We start from the raw sequence: 17,994 nt of genomic DNA, 5'->3' as shown, positions 1-17,994 counted from the left end.
GTGGAGGTGACGCCACGTCATGAGTGCATAAAGTGAGGTCGTTCATAATGTTCCGCTATCTGCAAACAGCACAATGATTTGAAATTCCCACAGGTGACTGCTGATTTTTGTCCCTGTTCTTAGTGACAATGCAGATAAAAATAATTATAACTACTGGATTTATTTTCTTGGTGTTACAATACTTGCAAATTTAATAAAGTTTTTTTTTATATCAGTAAATATTAACAAACGCCCAGTCTTCGCAAATCCTCCCTTGTTGCATGCGCCAATGTCTGGGATCATCATTAGCCTTACAGATTCTCTACATATGCCGAACAGTGGGTCTGTGTCATATTTTGAGTGATAGTGTCGTCATCAGACTCTTTTGGCAACTAGAGGACGAGAAATACGCGACAAGGGTATGCGGATCCAGTCCTGGCTTGATGCGGTGGCCCGCCAAGTAGAAGAATGCCCGGTGCCCTGCGGCTGGGTGCGATGCTCGGTCATCACGGCCTCCATAGCGATACTCGGCATGCTGTTCGTAATCGTCGTGGTCGGCGGCCGCCACTACGCACGTCTCGGCGACTTCAGCGACGACAGCATCATGGCTGTCGCGGCAGTGAGTGTACACCTTTGAGACGTCCCATTTCGCGTTACGTATGGTTCGTTTTATGGCGACCGCTCTCGTGTGATACGAACCAAAGAGAGCGACAAAGGACCAAACGAGGTGGAAAAAATTTATGCAGAGCTAACCCGCATGTTGGAATCTGAGAAAGAAACTTTTTGTAAAGCGGATGAATTAGTGTCGCGGGACTGTTCATAGTCCGCACAGCGTTTGCCGCAGTAGCGATTACTTTCTAGCCAGTGAAGAGCGCATGACGCAGAGACCAACGTGTGACTTACGCCCGACTGCGGATTTTACTGTTTCCGGAATTGGCCACATTTGCTAGGACGCTGTATCCAGGGTGGGTGCAGTGCTTAGCCTCGACAGATCTTGTACACAGTGGAAGAGTAAACTGCACCCTACTCGGCAAAAAAACAAAACGACTAAGCAGATGCACCAAACCCCAAACCCTGAGGAAGCTGCCACCGAAAGGTTTACTTTATTAAGGAATAGTGCTTTTGATGGCCTATATTTGTTGCAACGAGAACATTTGGGTACATATTGTTTTATCATTGAGCAATGCCGCAGAACATTAATCCAGCAGCCAGGGCACCTGTAGGAGAAGTAAAGATGGCAGTGCAGTCCTGATTGTGACGCACTAAGCAAAACAGCACCCAGCTATGGTCGGAAAGCTTCTGGGAGGATTCGCAAAGAAACCGTCCCTTCAAAACACGGAACTACTGACCACACCAATTAAATACTCAATGTTATTCATGAAAGGGCATTTGCTTTCGCCACACTACAAAATTATCACGAAAGAGATGGTTTCATGATAGGGCGAGTAAATGCAGGCGAAACATAAAAAATGAATGTGGCGGCAACGTGGCCACGAATGGTGAAGGGACGTGACTGCTTTTTGTGATTTGGCACCTAGTGCAATTTACGAGCCTATGAATTACTACACAGGGCGTGATGTGTAGTCATCCTACATAAATGACCAGAGCTATTTAGGAGGGCGTAGGCATGCGTACGAGAGCTCTTAGAATGGAAGGTCGCCTAGGCATATCACCTAAGCTAAAGGCAGAATAAAATAACTGCAGTTTTTTAAATTACTGTTGGTACTATCTTTCTTCAGGTCGTATGCCTCACATGACAGAATTATTTATGTTTAAATAACTTGAATTTCGTTCTATGTCGTAATTGTTTGCAATAGTTGTGGCTTCCTGCACGTAAGAGCGAATGCATTTTCATCAATAAACTTCACCTGCTAGCTTATGTATGTCGGGTCAGTTTTTACATTTGGCCTGCTCGATTTTTGCCACGCTTTATTTTTTTTACATGAATTACCGTACAGGTCAAAGCAAGATGCAAATTATGGGCTTCATTGGTCTCTTCATAAATGAACCTGACAGCCGAGCCCGCTGAGGCATGCACCGTGGCTGTACCGGCTTTACCGATCGATCTCTGACATGACATGATGATGGACGAAGGATAAACGGGATGCCAACTCTTAGCGGCAGCTCCGTATAGAGATATCGATCCATGCGAAGACATCGGCGGAATTCTGCATGGCCCACTGCGGCAGCACTAACGTTTTGCTGAGGTATATTGAGCTCGACAGGAGAGGGCATGCACCTAGAGCCACAGGACACGTGCAGAGCCAACCACAGCGTCCCGCTTGTCATTTTGCTTCAAATCAGTTCTAAACCATCAGCGCACTTCGCAATATGCACGATCTACGGTTGGGCAGGAGCTAATTACCCGTGGTTTCAGTGAATCGGATATCTTCGACAGCTGCGGCAAAAGCGGTGGCTATAATTGTTCCGACTTTCATTTCATCCATTTCTATATATTATGTTTTTCATTGACAGATAAAGACTCGTGAAGGTACAGTACTCATCGGTTCAAACGTTCTTTTTTTCTCTCTGATCGACTAAAATGCCCATTGGTTCAAATGCGGGCTTTTTGTTTCTGCTTGCAAATCCTAATATTAGGCACAACAGTTGAAGGTCGCGCCGGTTGCTTAATGTGGCGAGACAGTTAATAGACGTGACTAAAGCAGACGGTATGCAAAAGCCGTCTGTACTGCTACGCGTGCACTCTACGTGACACAGCGTTAGCATTATCACATTATTCTTTCGGGAATAATATTTGAATTGCGAGGAAAAACCGTTTGCGAAAATATCCTACAGAACTAAACCGAAGGCCGGGAACTTTTCAATGGTCATATTACTAAAAGCTATAATTCCATAATTTACACAGATGTAGTACAGTCACTAATTAGTTAGCATATCACTAATTATTCCTGGCACTTTGTGACCATCTTCGCAGTTTAGTACTGTGAGATTAGGCGTTTGGGAAGCATCAATGTAACGTTCCACCTAATGCATGCTACGAGGCTTCGCCAGCATGTAAAATCTTAAAGATACGTGGGCACCTTCCCTACACATATGACTGCGAATGTACGCCGTGCATCAATATGAAAGAGACCACTAGATTTAACGTTAAACCTGGTATTGTTGCTTGCTGCTGCGCTCCAATAAGTATAGTTGCATCAAATAAATACCTTAACGCGTGAAGTGCATGGCCAGTAGCAAATAATTAAGCTTCTGACATCTACATTTGCAAGAATTGCTGAGAGACGAAAAACGTGTGCTCCCTTTCATATTGCTGCAGAGTGCACACAAGCTCGAGGTATTTAATAAGAAACGAAAGGCTTGAAAATTGTTGTCAGGGCCTTGTTTTAAATTTATTCCCATTCTCATTTCTTGGAGCGCTGCACAAATATTTTACTTCAAATAAAGTTTTTATCTTACGGTATTAAATATGCCTTGTGGCCTTACTGCCTTTGACCCACCCTTTTTGTCAGTAGAAACGTACTTTTCTTGCAATTCGTCAAACCAGAACACTTGCATGCAAATTTTGTTCGCCTGAGGCTGAATTCACAAAGGTTTTCGTGCGTAAGTGACGTTTCATATTGACCGTATGCTTTCGCTAACAATGTATCCATCATCTCAATTTGCAGCATTTGCTTTTTCTAAATGTTCTAGAGTAAGTAACTTTTTGTGAAAGTGGGCCTAGGTAAATTTGTATTCCCAACATGGAGTGAGGGTATTAGAAAAATTTCAGGCAGAGAATGAAGTATGTCGATGTAGGAGGTTGGTTACTTTTGATTGCTATAGTGAAAGTGCCAGTACGGCAGTTGATTAAGCAAGTTGATTAAAGGCATAATGATGTGTGTTCATGTTCTTGCAGCACGTCAGCCGAGGACACGATACTAATATGTCATATATTAAGGCGAGATAAAACAAATTTAGCAGTTTAAAAATATCGCTGCTACTTTGGTCAGCAATAAGCCAAACGTTGCCGCTTCCACGCAGGTGTACAACCGTCACGTCGATCCTCCTCTCGGTTACACCCAAGCCGACCTGAACGAGTGCACATCCGAGGTTTGCCGCTGGAACGCCAATTACCTCTTCAACAGAATCCGCATGCGGGGTGACCCTTGCGACGACTTCTACGAGCACGTGTGTTCAGCTTTCCAGTGAGTAAGGTCGGGCTGAAGTGCCATTGGGTCTTTTTGCATATTCCCTGTACCAGTACGTATGATCCGCTAACACTTTATATTGAAACTGCTCTTAATGCGATTAGTCTTCTTAGGGTTAACTTGACACACTTTTCGGGTCTGTCTGTCTGTCTGTCTGTCTGTCTGTCTGTCTGTCTGTCTGTCTGTCTGTCTGTCTGTCTGTCTGTCTGTCTGTCTGTCCGTCCGTCCATCCGTCCGTCCGTCCGTCCGTCTGTCTGTCTGTCTGTCTGTCTGTCTGTCGGTCGGTCGGTCGGTCGGTCGGCCGGTTGGTCGGTCGGTCGATATCTCTCACCCTTAAGGGCCGTTTATAGTCCGACGTAACGTACGCGCGCGCGCGCGCGCGCGCACGCTACGTCACGTCACGTCGGCGCAAACGACCCCTCTATAGTCGGGCGCACCGGCGCAGCCAACGTAACCGGCGGCTTCCGACGCGCCCCGACGGGCCCGGCGCCGATATGGCCTGAGCCATTCGCGCGTCGAAGTCGGCGGAACTCTGGCACCACAATGCATTGCGCGCGAAGAAAAAGGCGCCAACACAACTCCGCAGACGACTTTTGCGGACAGCGCGCGGCTTGGCAAACCTTCTGCGCATGCTCCGAAGATAGCAGCCTACGGCGCGCGCGTTGAAGTATAGAGGGGATGGCATCTCGGTTGGCGCAGCGCAACCAACGCAGCGTGACTGACCGCGAACGACGCTCGCCCGCGCGCCGATAACGTCGGACTATAAACGGGCCTTTAAGCCAACTTCTGTTACTAGGTATCTGCCACTGATTGTGTCCCTCTTTCATGAGCCCCATTCACCCGAACTTGCATCATTGCGTAGGTAGGTGTGCGCCACTCGGTCTGTACAACAACGTATGTGCCGCTCTTCCATAAACCTGTTTCACGACAACTAGGGTAACTGGGTATGTGTAATTGGGTATTTGTAACTAGCTGTGTGTGGTTCTTCAATGAAGCTCTATAACGCCAACTTGGGTTACTGTGTATGTGCCTCTGCGTGTGTGTCGCTCTTCAATGACAAAAAAATTATTTAAGTTTTTACGGTAGTGGGAGCTGAGTAGAACCCACGTAGTAAATATTTAAACTACGTTGCCTAAATAAGCGGTGCGTTTTATTTTACGTTTAATAGAAATTTTGAGAACACCCGTGTCACATAGTCCGATTATATTTCTGGAGCTGGATAACACTTTTAGGGAGACATTATATGAAAAAAAGATATATAATTTCAATTTATGAATAAATAATTTTTTGCTAATTAAGATTGAACTGATTACTTTACGACAGAGTGTAATTTACGAATTGCAGGTGATGACCTTTAAAGTCATCCACTTCGAATCAATTTTGAGGTTGACCCCACTGTCGAGATACGCTTTCTCAAAATTTGGCGCGAAGTGCATTCGTGTTCCAGTAGGCTTAGAGCTTCAAAGCATAAAAAGGCGTCTTTAGGAAACAAGTAAGTGTAACAACAGTGTATTTATGACAAGTTTGACTGCGCTTATGCAAAGAAGTGGAGCAGTTTCAAAATTCGTTTCAAGTGTATGTGCCTTGAAAAGAAAGCCATTGGTTTGAATTCCTGTGCTTCAATGTGTGCGTAAAAGTAATTAGTTTACTGGTTATTTGTGCGTTTTGATATTTCTTACTTATGCGCATTGATTTCGATTGTGAGTAATGTAAAATTTTCGAGTATTGAAGCTCAATAAGTAGATTTGTGTTAAATGCCACAGGGCTTAAAAAAACTGAGTGCCTTTCCACTCCGTGAAGAAGGATGACCAGCGAAGACGTGTCTTAATGGTGAACTGTACCTCCGCCGCGGGTAGGCGCGGCATTGCACTATCTTCGGGACTTAACGTTTGCTTTACCTTCGCTGCGGGTCGGCCCTACATTGCACTGTCTTCGGGATCAGCCCACGTATGGGAAGTTTTGTTTCTACACAGGGACACGATGTTGGGGGAACTAGCCCTTAATAGCTTCACTGTAGAATTGGATACGTCATTGTGTTTCTTAATTTATTATATAATTATATAATTAATTAATGATGACGACGACGAACGCGGTCGCATTAGCCCGAGCTTGTTCGCGCGGCGGCGCCGAGGGCCGCCAACGAGCCAGCTGTGAAAGAAAATGACGCTGTATTCAGTCGTGATGATGATGTTTTTATGCGAAGCATATTACGAGAGCTCAACCCAGCTCCTCAGGCGCGGCGGTGTCGCCTTCAATACCACGTGACACCGTGACGTCACGACAGAGGAAAAGTGGCTTTGGCTCAACTCTTGCAAGATGGGCTGGGTGGGAATCGAACCAGGGTCTCCGGAGTGTGAGACGGAGACGCTACCACTGAGCCACGAGTACGATGCTTCAAAGCGGTACAAAAGCGCCTCTAGTGAATGCGGTGTTGCCTTAGAAACGAGCTGTTTCTAAGGCTCAGGCGTGCGTCGCTTGCTCAGGCGCACATTTCGTTGCCGCGTCGAACGCTGCGTTGCTCGACGCTCACCGCGTCCAATGCGGGGCGCGTAGTCGCTGGCGAGTCGACGGGAACGCTGTCGCGTTCCACTCTTGAAGGCGAAGCAGAGTAACGCATGAGTTGTTTCTTCGTCTAGCCGAACCAAATATAGCCAAGCAACAGCAGTTCACCAGGCTAAACAGTGGTTCAACAACTAAAATAAAGGCTAGTATGCTTCGCATCCTGGGCTTAACCTTACCTAAGCCACAGCCATTTTTTTGTTAACACATGGACACAATCTAGGGGAAAGTAGCCCTTACCAGCTTTGCTTTAAAACTCTCGTAGATGTAAGCATGAAATGTCTGCCGGCGAAGCAGATGGGTATGAGATGATACTAGCCACAAACTTGCAATGGGTGTAGTGCATGTTCGCAACGACACACGCCCCCACATCACACCGCACCACGCCATACTGCGCACTCGTCCACATGGACGCAATAGTTTCCTGTCACACACAGTATTGCCTCTGTCAAACGGCCATTCGCGGCATGCCGGACACTCTAGGCTTAGACGCTGCCGGAGACGCCGCGGAATTCGCGGACCGCTGGCGTTGAAAGGAGCGCAGTCAACCCTGTGTAAACGCCAAAAGATGACAAGTATATAGTGCCCTGTATCTGCCTTTTGAACATCCCTATTTGGAATGAGATTTAAAACTTCAGCTTACTAAAAGTTACAGCTTGAGTGATATTGAACTTGGCAACAATCATCTTTGTAACTTGTTTGGGCAGTATCTTGCATATGTACTGCGATCTTGACCAGTTGCCTAGATGATCTCGTTTTGCTCTCGCAATTTGCGCGGGTGTTCTCGTTTGAGGTCTGGCATAACGGCTCTGGCTTTTTGTCTCAAGGTCACTTAAGGCCGCTGACAACGGGACCTAAAAGCGTTTGATGCCTAAAATCATGTTAACGTTAAAATAAATAACCCAGTATATTTACTCACGCACCACGCGGGGACTTCGCAGCGGTGGCGCAAGATGGCGCAGCATGACTCGACAGAAGCATGACAGAGCACCCCGGTTCCGCACACACCTAATACTCAAAGCGTATCTGCGTACGCAATACGTTGCGTCGATTCGTTGCTTTAATGCTAAGCGCAGTCGTGTTGAAATTCATTGTGAGATGAGTTCTGTCTGATTTTTTTTCTAATTAGAATCAAAGCACCTTATGAAAACAGCTTCTGAGGAAGCTTTAGCTCGGCCCCAACTCCGACGCGGCCCATTCAAATACATGTAAAACGCAAAAAACGCTTTTCTGAGCTAGCGCCTGGGCCGAGTTTAAGTTTGTTGTATTTGAGAGAGAATGTTAATTCTAGTGACTCTTGGAAGCGGAATTTAGATTTAATTCCTGAATTTTATAAAAATGATTTTCAAAAATTCGGAAGTGTGGAAAAAGATAGAGGTACGAAATTTATAAATTAATAGTTCTGCATCAAAAACAGATATCGCGTTTCTGTAAACGGCATCCATTAGATCATTCAAAGCGGATAAATTCGATATGTCAATTTATATTTTACATGAATTTGTCACGTTGTGTGCAAGAGTTCTGCTAAAGCTGTATTTACGTATTACTCAGTTTTTCAGATTCATGTGTGACATATCAAGTTTGTCCGCTTAAGATGTACTCTCAGATGAAATTCTCAGAATTGAGATATCTTTCTCGCTTGTTGAGTTGGAGAGTTGTAAACTTCATGGTTTCGTTTTCTGAAAATTTTTGATTTTGCCATGCTTTAATAATAAATTCACGGCCTAACTCGAAAATTAGAAAGCAACAGTCACTAGATTTAAAGTTTTTCTTTTAAATGCAAGAAACCTCGTCAAATTTGGCGCAGTGGTTGCGGAGAAAAACGAATGCTCCTTTTACATGTATTTAGATAGGAGCACCGGAGCTAAAGCTTCCTCTTAACAACTTGATCTATTAGTGCTATATTAGCCGCGAAGTGGCAAAAACATATGATATCGCGAGCAAGCTTGTATATTGTGGTGCGACTGTAAAAAAAGGACTAATGTGCCAAGAAATACGTTATCATTGCATCAGTGGTCCGATATTCCGCTTCAGATATGGACAGTTATGATTCCCTACGGCACATTCACACCGGATGGTCGCGACCAACAGTGCGAACAAGTTGGTCGCAAAGCAGCGGCTGCAAAGAAAAGCCACCCTTTCGTGTCAATCGCTGGCTACTCGATTTTTCAACTGTGCATCTGGGCTCGTACATCTAATGAACCAATAATTCGTAGCATGACATTAGAAAACGCTGACGCTTATTTTCCGTGGGTATTTTGGTGAGAGCACATGCTCATGACCATTCTAATTCTCTTGTCTGTTTGTATCGGCTCTCATCACAAACAGCGGAACACACCGCCGCTTCTCATTGCAAGAGACTTGATATAAGCCCATCAGAGTTTAGAGTTCGGCTAGGTGGTTTTACATATTACAGTGAAACAACGAACGAATCCGACGAATGCAGGCACAAAGAAGATAAACAAATCACTGAGTTTGTCTTCTGCCCATCTTTTCGTCTTCATTAGTTTACGGCGTTGTACCTTGTATTGATGTAATAAAGTTCGCAGTGGTGAGCGACTGGAGATAACTCGACTGAAAGTAAGCGAGTGATAGCTGTGTACGCGAAGGAAGGTGTAGCTTAACGTGCGCCCCGTCGACCTTGATAGCAGAAATATTGCCTTACAGTTGCATGTAATATATATATATATATATATATATATATATGAGGACACCGAGACACTTTTTGTGAGTTGGGAATGCGCAAGCGTAAATTTCGAATTGGGTTAGGAACTCTTCGCGGGCAAGCGAGCGCATTGAGACGCTTGGCCAACGTTTCCTAAATAGCACAAGGCTGATGCGGTTGGATACGTGACGTAAAGCTAGCCTAGCCGACTGCCATAATGTCAGATGAGGACCCAGCGGAGTAAGCAACTGTGATTTTGACGTCGGCGCTTTCATCAGGGCGGTGTTGGAAGTGGAAATTTTGGTTCAGGCAGCATGACGTCATAAAGTAGAGTGCACAGGGCTGCTGTACAGGAGGCGCTCGTTTAGCCCACTCAGTATGGCACTCGGCCTCTGAGCGTGGGGCCATAGCCTCGAAACTCATTACCGCCAAGGTTCCCGACGGCAGCTACCTCCAGGACTTACCCGCCAGAACTACAAGGTGCACTGCAGTCTGCAGACAAGGAATCACAACTATGGGCCGTCCAGCAGGCCCGGGGTGCGCTCGAGAAGCACAAGCCTCATGACCCACTACAAACGGGCCCAACTGGGCTAGTGCAGAGTAGGGCATAACCCCGGGTCGACGCTTGTCCAGCGTCACGACACGTTAAATCGTCGTTGCCGGCACTTCATTAAAGTTATTCCTATCCTATCCTATCCTATCCTACCGCCAAGGTTCTTCCTTTCAAATTTATTCTGCTTTTTTGTACATTCATTTTTTATAGAGGTTGCCGAGACTAAGTTAGAAAGCAGATCAGAGCTTGCGCGGGCAAGGAACTCCTGGATAACACGGGTTTCCGAGAGCGAGGGTGACGCGGTTTTGCGGCGATGCCTTCTGCACTCACGCAACACATGGTGCGCGAGCCCGGCAGCAGGTGGTCTCTTTAGGCCGAGCTGCTTCGTAGAGGCGCGCACGTGACCTGGCGTCACAGCCAATGGAAATGTATGCGCCGTTTTCTTGCTACAAACACCGAATTTTTCGCTAAATGGGACATTTGATTCCCTCGCATCAAAATGATAGCTTACTGCACCTTGGGTGCACGTCACAGAAGAAAGGCGGCCGAGTTTAAGCCAGATCCCGCTACGACGAGGCTCATAGTTTGCTTGAAGGGCAGCGCGAGAACCTACATAGGTCGAGAAAAAGAGACAGAACGACCGGACAGAGCGCTGGCTCTTATTTGACGGAATTTTTTTAACCTACCTAGCTTTATATAGAAATCGTGCTAAGGGCAGTACTGACAAAAAAAATCAGAGGATATGGTTAGGAAATAAGGAAGGGGATGGGGGAGAAAGGATAAGTATAAGGAAAAGTAAGAAAGGATAAGGATAGGAAAGGATAAGTATAATAAGAAAGGATAAGAAGTCAACGCGAACTGTAATACGAGGGACGTTCCGAAAGTAAGTTTCCTCGTTTAGTTTTACACGATAAGGTTATTGCAAAAGGAAAAGGAATACACCACGGCATCATGAACTATACACCTTGCACTATTTTTCTACATAGTCGCCACCGACATGGAGACATTTGTTGTAGCACGTAATTAGTTTAAAGAAACCACTCAGATAAAACTCGATTCCCTGCGATGCAATACCTGAGACATGACGTCTTCCCCATACAAGATCTGTAGGCGTCTGTGGATGACGGATGCGCTAGTTCCGCGTGCACATTCATACGGGATAACAGGACGCACTTTTATTTGCGACCGTGTTGTCAGCACACGTCTGTCTGCCATCGCGATTTGTACCCGAATAACCTCGAGCACACCGGTCTGCTGCTACTCTCTCTTACTCGGCTCTCTGCGCATACGCCATTCTTCCTCCACTGATGCTTCTTCCGTCATTGAACTAGAAACGGGCATGCATTCTTGTGGTCATTGTTTGTTTCACCTGCTGTACCATCTTCCCTCTCAAAAAAAAAAAAGACGGAACTAAATTTTGGAGCGCCCCTCATAGATGCGCAGTGAAAAAACGCGCACAATGCTGTGGCTATCAAAAATTCAAAAGCCCTGTGTACGCTCTCGCACTTCTCTTTCAATGTGTATCAGCAACAACTTCAGCGGTCCATTATTGTCCCTGATAACCCACTGTGAAGTTACTAGACGCTGACACTACACCATTTTATTAACGTAACCAAGCAGTATTGAGGACATGTTTATTCTTTTTTCGCTGCTTGTCTATGAACAGCCGTACTCGTTTGCTCCGAAATCCTTCCCTGTGGCGACAGTCAGTGTGCAAACAGTGTGTAAACATCTGTATTCTAGCGTCACTCCTTAATCGCCAATCGCGGTTAGTCGCGCGACCTCTGTCAATCTACTCTGTGAATGAGGCCTTAGGCAGACACGTCTCAACGGTAATATACAGGCTGCCGTGTCCCGTGTGCACCTTACACGATAGCGGGATACAGCATCTGGGTGTTTCTTTGAAGTTGTGATAAGTTAGCTCATTTTGGTGCATCTAAGGTACCATATTTCCATCTGTATAAGTGCTCGAGCTGAATATATATGGCACTTTTGTGATTTTAAAGTACTTTCGACTCCATTGCTCTACAATATAAGCGCTGCTGCCCCAGATTATAACGTAAAAACTTTTTCAGCACTCCGCTTGCTTAAAGCCCAACTCAGAGCCTGAATAAATCACATATATTACAAATGTATACAGGGGTCGTGCTGAGTCACCGGTCCAAGCGGCTCTCCGCCCTCCACAATCTTATCATCCACCACCGTGAAATATGAATGATAAGGAAGAAATTGAATTAGGCGATAATGTTTCTTCTAGTATAGCAACCATGTATTCCAAAACGGCTACTACAAAGGCAGCTTACAATTTTGCCGACACCATTAGGGCGTGCGAAGGAGTACTCGCTGTGACGTACTGAAAAGCGCATTGCCCCTTTCGGTTCCCCAGGTAGCTACTATGAGTCGGACTGCATTCGCACTTACAAAACATAACTCCTTTATGGGATAGAACAAGCATAAAAAATATCCACTTTCACACAAGTAGGATTGTGCTTGCCATTCAGGCAAGCACAATCAGCACGAAATCCGGAAACATAACCCTTGACTCCGCCGAAGTTCGGGACAACACTGAAAAAAGTTCAAACAACAATAAAGGCACCCTCCTATTCTACTTAGTTCAGTTTTCTTTCACGCATACACCTCCATTTAAATACCCCTGAATTGCATGTATAGAGACGGCTAGAATGGAAAGCTGCGCGTGCTGGCGCCAGTGTCGCAAACTGCAGGGTAACATGTGCTAGTGTCTCGGGAATTTCTTTGTGGTATTTAACTTATGAGCGTTTTAGAACAAATAAAAACAATGCTGTGCTAGCGATACCGAAGCATAATTGCAATCATCAGAGTAATACATATTCTGAACCTAACGAACGTTAACATACTAAACATAACGGTCAAATGCATTTTGATGTTTGTAGTATAAACCCACTACATCCCGATGCAAAAGTGCAAAAACGCTTGTGTATCATGCTTTGGGTGAGCATTAATAAAACCCAGGTCTCTCATAAAACAGTGTGCTGTTTTGGGACGTTGAACCTTATATTTATTTTCATATGAAGCTTGTATTGGCTCACAAGTGGCGTTCTCGTGGTCAAGCCAAAAACAGTTCCTCCCAGAGCAGGGCAGCTGCGGGAAAGGGCGGTTTGATGAGTTGACCGTTGCGCCGGCGCCGAAGCGTGAGTCATTAGCAAGGATTTCAGCTGCATAGGCGTGAGCTTAGGGCATGAGTGCAACGAATCAGAGCCGTTGTGCTTCCGCAGGGGAAGGAAGGGGCACGAGAGGGTTTCATTCGTGATGTGCCTGCTTCGTTTCTGTTCAGTACAGTCTCGGAACACGCATGGGAGGGCCACGCGTTGAGCGTTCCCCGAGGAACAGGCAGCGTTCGACGAGCGGCAGCGAGAACTTGCTCGTAAAAGGGCTCGCCGTCGGTGCGCCGCTCCAGCCGTTAAGGCCCGTTTATAGTCCGACGTTATCGGCGCGCGGGCGAGCGTCGTTCGCGGTCAGTCACGCTACGTCGGTTGCGCTGCGCCAGCCGAGATGCCATCCCCTCTATACTTCAACGCGCGCGCCGTAGGCTGCTATCTCCGGAGCATGCGCAGAAGGTTCGCCAAGCCGCGGGCCGTCCGCAAAGGCCGTCTGCGGAGCTGTGTTGGCGCCTTTTTCTTCGCCCGCAATGCATTGTGGTGCGAAAGTTCCGCCGACTTCGACGCGCGAACGGCTCCGGAGCCATATCGGCGCCGGGCCCGTCGGCGCGCGTTGGAAGCCGCCGGTTACGTTAGCTGCGCCGGTGCGCCCGACTATAGAGGTGTCGTTTTCGCCGAGGTGACGTAGCGTGCGCGCGCGCACGCGCGCGCGGGCGTTACGTCGGACTATAAACGGCCCTTTAGAGCCGCTCGAGCCCAGGCAATCCGACAGCAACGAGAAGATTTCGCGCTGAGGGACTGGGAAGCCCAAGCAATCCGGCCCCTTTACCTATCGGTTACTTAACCGGGGCTAAGGTCCAGTGCATGGAGGACAAACTTCGCTTACTCCCATTTTGCGGTAGGGGAAGGGTTGGTCATTTTATTTATTTTTGCTGCTCGCACTTACTTGCCCATCATTGAAATTGTATATGTCCCCGTGTTGTCTGCTCTGTTCGTTTGGGCGAATAAAAGCTTGACACCCATGAAAAAGAAGCTTGCATTACTGATAGGATAAACAAGTAGAATTTTTTCTGAGAAATTGAAAATATAATTACAGAGAAGCAAAGCAGCAGCATCTCACACGCTGCTGGCTGGTTGTTTGGTGATGTTCTATTTTTCAAGGTTTTCAAGCTCAAAAAATGCGAAACAGCGCTTGCTTTCAATTGCGAGGTAATTATTGTGAACACAACGAAGTGAATTCTTCGAAGCATGGGCATAATATACATTGTGTTTCCTTACAGGGACACCACGAAAACCCACCAGTTGCCATACCCGCAGCTCAGCATTCGGCAGCTGGTAGAAGATTTGGGTCTTTTCATGAGCAGATATTCGAAAATCAAGAATAGACGCAGGCTGTCTGGCGAAGGAAGTTTTCTGGACCAAGCAATGTGGTTTCACGAAAAGTGTAAAACCGCTCACGGGAACAACAGTGACGGGAATCAACAGTCAGATTGGGCGGAAATCCTAGGCACACTGCAGCTAAGCGCTTGGCCCTACCTCACATTCGAAGGTGACATTGTAAACGTTGTTTCCGCTGGAGATCGCTTCATGATGCTGCAATCACTCTTTAGGTTGAGCGTGCTTCGAAGTAACCGCAATGACTCTAAGCATCAGATTGTACTGAAAGAACCTGTGACGTATCTAAAACGTTACGCAAGTTGGCCAAGAAAAAATGTCCTGGAGCGATACCGAGATATAATTTTCAGCGCAATCAGCCTCTACAGCAACCCATTTACAGGCGCTATGGTTAGCAGGCAAATATCGAAACTCGAAATGATGCTGCATAAACTGACTTACCTTGACGGGGTTCCGATTCACTTGCTTGAAAAAGGCGTGAGTGCAGTAAATATGTTGCCCAAGAGCGAATGGTGGGACTGGCTGAAGTACATGACGCTTCTCTTCGATATGGAGCCAAGTGCTATGCGATCTACACTTACAATCGTAGAGGACCCCGTCTTTTTCAGCCACTTCACATCTATACGCAATTTTGTAGATTACCGCACTGCCATAGCCAATTACGTCGGCTTCAAAGCCATGGTTACCCTTGCACCGCTGATGCCACCGGGATACGCAGTGCTATATGATCTGAGTTACGGCTACGACATTCCCAGGGTGGAGCCGCCGCTCCTTCCATGCACGTTGCTGTTGGAAAAGATGTACCGCTATGGAATCGGAATCGCAGCGAAGCTGACGCTAAGCCGAGAGTTTGCCAACGTCTACCGGCGGCATCGCGATGGCCAGCTCAAAGAACTATTCAACAAGACGCGTCTTGTATTTCGACAAATGATGGGATCAGGGCAGTCATGGTTTTCGCCTAGTGACCTCAACCAGGCTTTGCGAAAGCTGGACGCAATGGCGATCGCTTTTGGTACGCAGGGAAACTTTGTCCAATATGAGAAGTACCGGCGCACACCACCCTTGCCGCTGGAATCCAATGACACGTTGCTCGGAACGGCATTCAGTATGCTGTCCTACGCGTCCCGCATATACTGGAGTGCCTGGAGCACTCGCGCCACAACAGGCGAAGCCTACGACAACGCCTACGACGCATCCGTGTTCGACTGGGAATGTGAGTACCAACCCACCAACAACCTCGTGTTCCTTCCGAACTCTATCGTGGCTTTCCTCACCGCCGTCTCGAACAAGATCCCTTTCCAGCTGTATCCCGTAGTTCTCGCTCCCATCGTTAGGGGTGTGGTTAAAGCTCTGCTCAGGAGTAATTCGGCCTTCGACGATGAGGGCCGAGCTTTGAGCAGGAGCTGGTGGAGCGCCGCATCTGTCGGCGCCAGCGAGAACATCACCGAGTGCCTTCAGCGCCAGTACCGGGCCGCTGCAGCAGCTGAAATCGGTGGTGGTCGGCTTTCTGCGGGGAAGTGGAGCGTGGCACGCCGCGAAGAAGCCTTTCTGGACAACGCCCTGCTGGTGCCCCTGTACGAACTCTACAAGCGCGCGCTGAGTGACCACAACGCCACAGGCATGTTCTATCAGCTGTCCGATTCGCAGGTCAGTGCGAGGGAACTATTCTTCTACAACTACGCGGTGGCATTCTGCGATGACGGCGACAGCGAATCACGCAGCGGGCAGCACTCGATGGCGATGACGCCCCGCAAGTGGCGCGTCAACATCCCGCTCAAAAATTTCCCGCCCTTTCGAAATATATTTTCTTGCGATGATTGGAAACAACCTCATCTGTACTGTAACGTGTGGAAGGGCTTCAGTTGAAAAGCGATTTCTGTTACTGGTTTTTCACGACCTTCATATGATTTGGAAACTGATGATGTACGTAATGTTTTCTCAGTAAATATTGTACACTCATTTCAAGGACAGCAGCCCAGTTCGTGTGATGCGTAGGAGAAGAATAGAGGTTAAATAAAGTTGTTCCTGCAGTAGGCGCTAGAAAATATCGCGTAGACAGTCTTATAATTTCTTTAGATTATATTTGTGCAACACTGACAGGGGGTCCTATAACGCAAAAGTATTCCAATGCGTTTTTATCCCAATCTCCTGACGTCAAATTTGCGCAATCACCAGCGTAAGCATCGGACGGTGACGCGCAGCGTTGCCGCAGCATCCCAATCAAACGTCCTCTTAGTTTGTGCGAGGTCACTTTTTTTGCTTTCAAAACAAATAACATTGCCTGGAATGAGCGCTTTTACCTTTGTAATTGGTTGCCAGGAGGCGAGGAGCAAGCTCAAGTGGAGAAGGTTTCGATGGGGCAGAGCCAGCGCACTGAAAATGTATAACCGGATGAAGAAGGTGGTGCCGGCGTCTACGATTGATCCGCTTTTCCTTACTCCGCTTGCCGCAGCTGCTCGAAAATCGCGACGGCGTGCAACGGAATGCAAACAACACCGCCAAAACGGATCCTCAGCAAAGAGTTGGCAGAGCGAGGTCATAAACATGCTGAAATTGCTCTAAAACTTTACAAGTACACGCAGGAAGCTTTATATACGCAAATGACCCCACGCTCTCCGGCAGGTGCAAGTAGCCAGTGCCCAAGCGATTGGCGGCAGCCATCTTTCGTTACTTTCGCAACGGGACAGCCTGCAGCTATTCAGAAAAAAAAGTTTTGTTCGGCATATTAATGCATCGTTAACGCGTGCACGTCACTTTGACGCGGTGAGTTTTCGCGGTTTTCGTAACGTCACGTGACAGGCAGGCGAAGTGGGGATGGTATAAAAAAGTTTTTGACCAATCGCGGAGGGCTGATTGCAGAATTGGAATAGAAAAGTTCGGAATAGCTTTATGTTATAGCGTCCGTGATTCGGGGACATTTGTTATCGAAATTACTCCGCGAAAGCAAGTATGCTGGAACAACAAGCGAGCACGACTGCCGTATAGCCATCTGTCGAGTGTCAGTACAAGTTATTATCGCCGTGGCTTTGTACACATGCGTGATTCTCGAAGAAACTGTCTTTTCTGGCTATTTCTAGACATCGTAATTTATATACCTAGGCCGGTATTCACAAAACGTTCTTACGCAGATATGTTCGTAAGAACTAATTCCCGCGAATCCTGAAGCAGGACATATCATTATCCAATGTTGTCGGCTAATGAGAAACGTCACTTACAAAGCAAAATGTTTATCAAATGGGCCACATAACATTTCACTCTCGCAATGACATTTAAAATTAACAAGCCCTCTTAATCGCGACACCCATGTCCCGCTGTCGGGACATCCCACACTGGGGTAAACGTTTAATTACTGGTCTACTGAAGACAAAGCCACGGTGGGCAAGAACTGGTGGTAACCATTCGATAAGAACAAATTGCTCGTTATTGCGACAGTTCCTTTCTTTATTCTTATGGTTCTCGCAGTCTTCGGCAATAAATGGTGGCCCCATAGAAGTGCCAGAAGCGCTTCAAAGTCTTGCTGTAGAAGCTGCAACTCTTACCTGCCTATTTCCTTGT

General features: G+C 46.9%; 1 protein-coding gene across 1 annotated transcript; it reads left to right on the top strand.

Moving 5' to 3' along the window:
- Window positions 1–346: 346 nt before the first annotated feature.
- Window positions 347–16,471, top strand: LOC135901881 (phosphate-regulating neutral endopeptidase PHEX-like). Its single transcript, XM_065431708.1, has 3 exons — window positions 347–598; window positions 3,964–4,127; window positions 14,325–16,471. The coding sequence occupies exons 1-3, from the start codon at window positions 401–403 to the stop codon at window positions 16,303–16,305; spliced, it is 2,343 nt and encodes a 780-aa protein (XP_065287780.1). The 5' UTR covers window positions 347–400; the 3' UTR covers window positions 16,306–16,471.
- The last annotated feature ends 1,523 nt before the right edge of the window (window positions 16,472–17,994 follow it).

Source organism: Dermacentor albipictus, chromosome 2 (assembly GCF_038994185.2).
Source record: "Dermacentor albipictus isolate Rhodes 1998 colony chromosome 2, USDA_Dalb.pri_finalv2, whole genome shotgun sequence".
NCBI classification, from domain to species: domain Eukaryota; kingdom Metazoa; phylum Arthropoda; class Arachnida; order Ixodida; family Ixodidae; genus Dermacentor; species Dermacentor albipictus.
The sequence above is the reverse complement of the archived record's forward strand: the minus strand, read 5'-3'. Positions and strand labels throughout refer to the sequence as shown.

Coding starts and splice junctions, on each gene's coding strand:
- LOC135901881 (XM_065431708.1), top strand. CDS start 401: ATGCGGATCCAGTCCTGGCTTGATGCGGTGGCCCGCCAAGTAGAAGAA. Junction 599..3,963: donor GCATCATGGCTGTCGCGGCA/GTGAGTGTACAC, acceptor GCTTCCACGCAG/GTGTACAACCGTCACGTCGA. Junction 4,128..14,324: donor CACGTGTGTTCAGCTTTCCA/GTGAGTAAGGTC, acceptor GTTTCCTTACAG/GGACACCACGAAAACCCACC.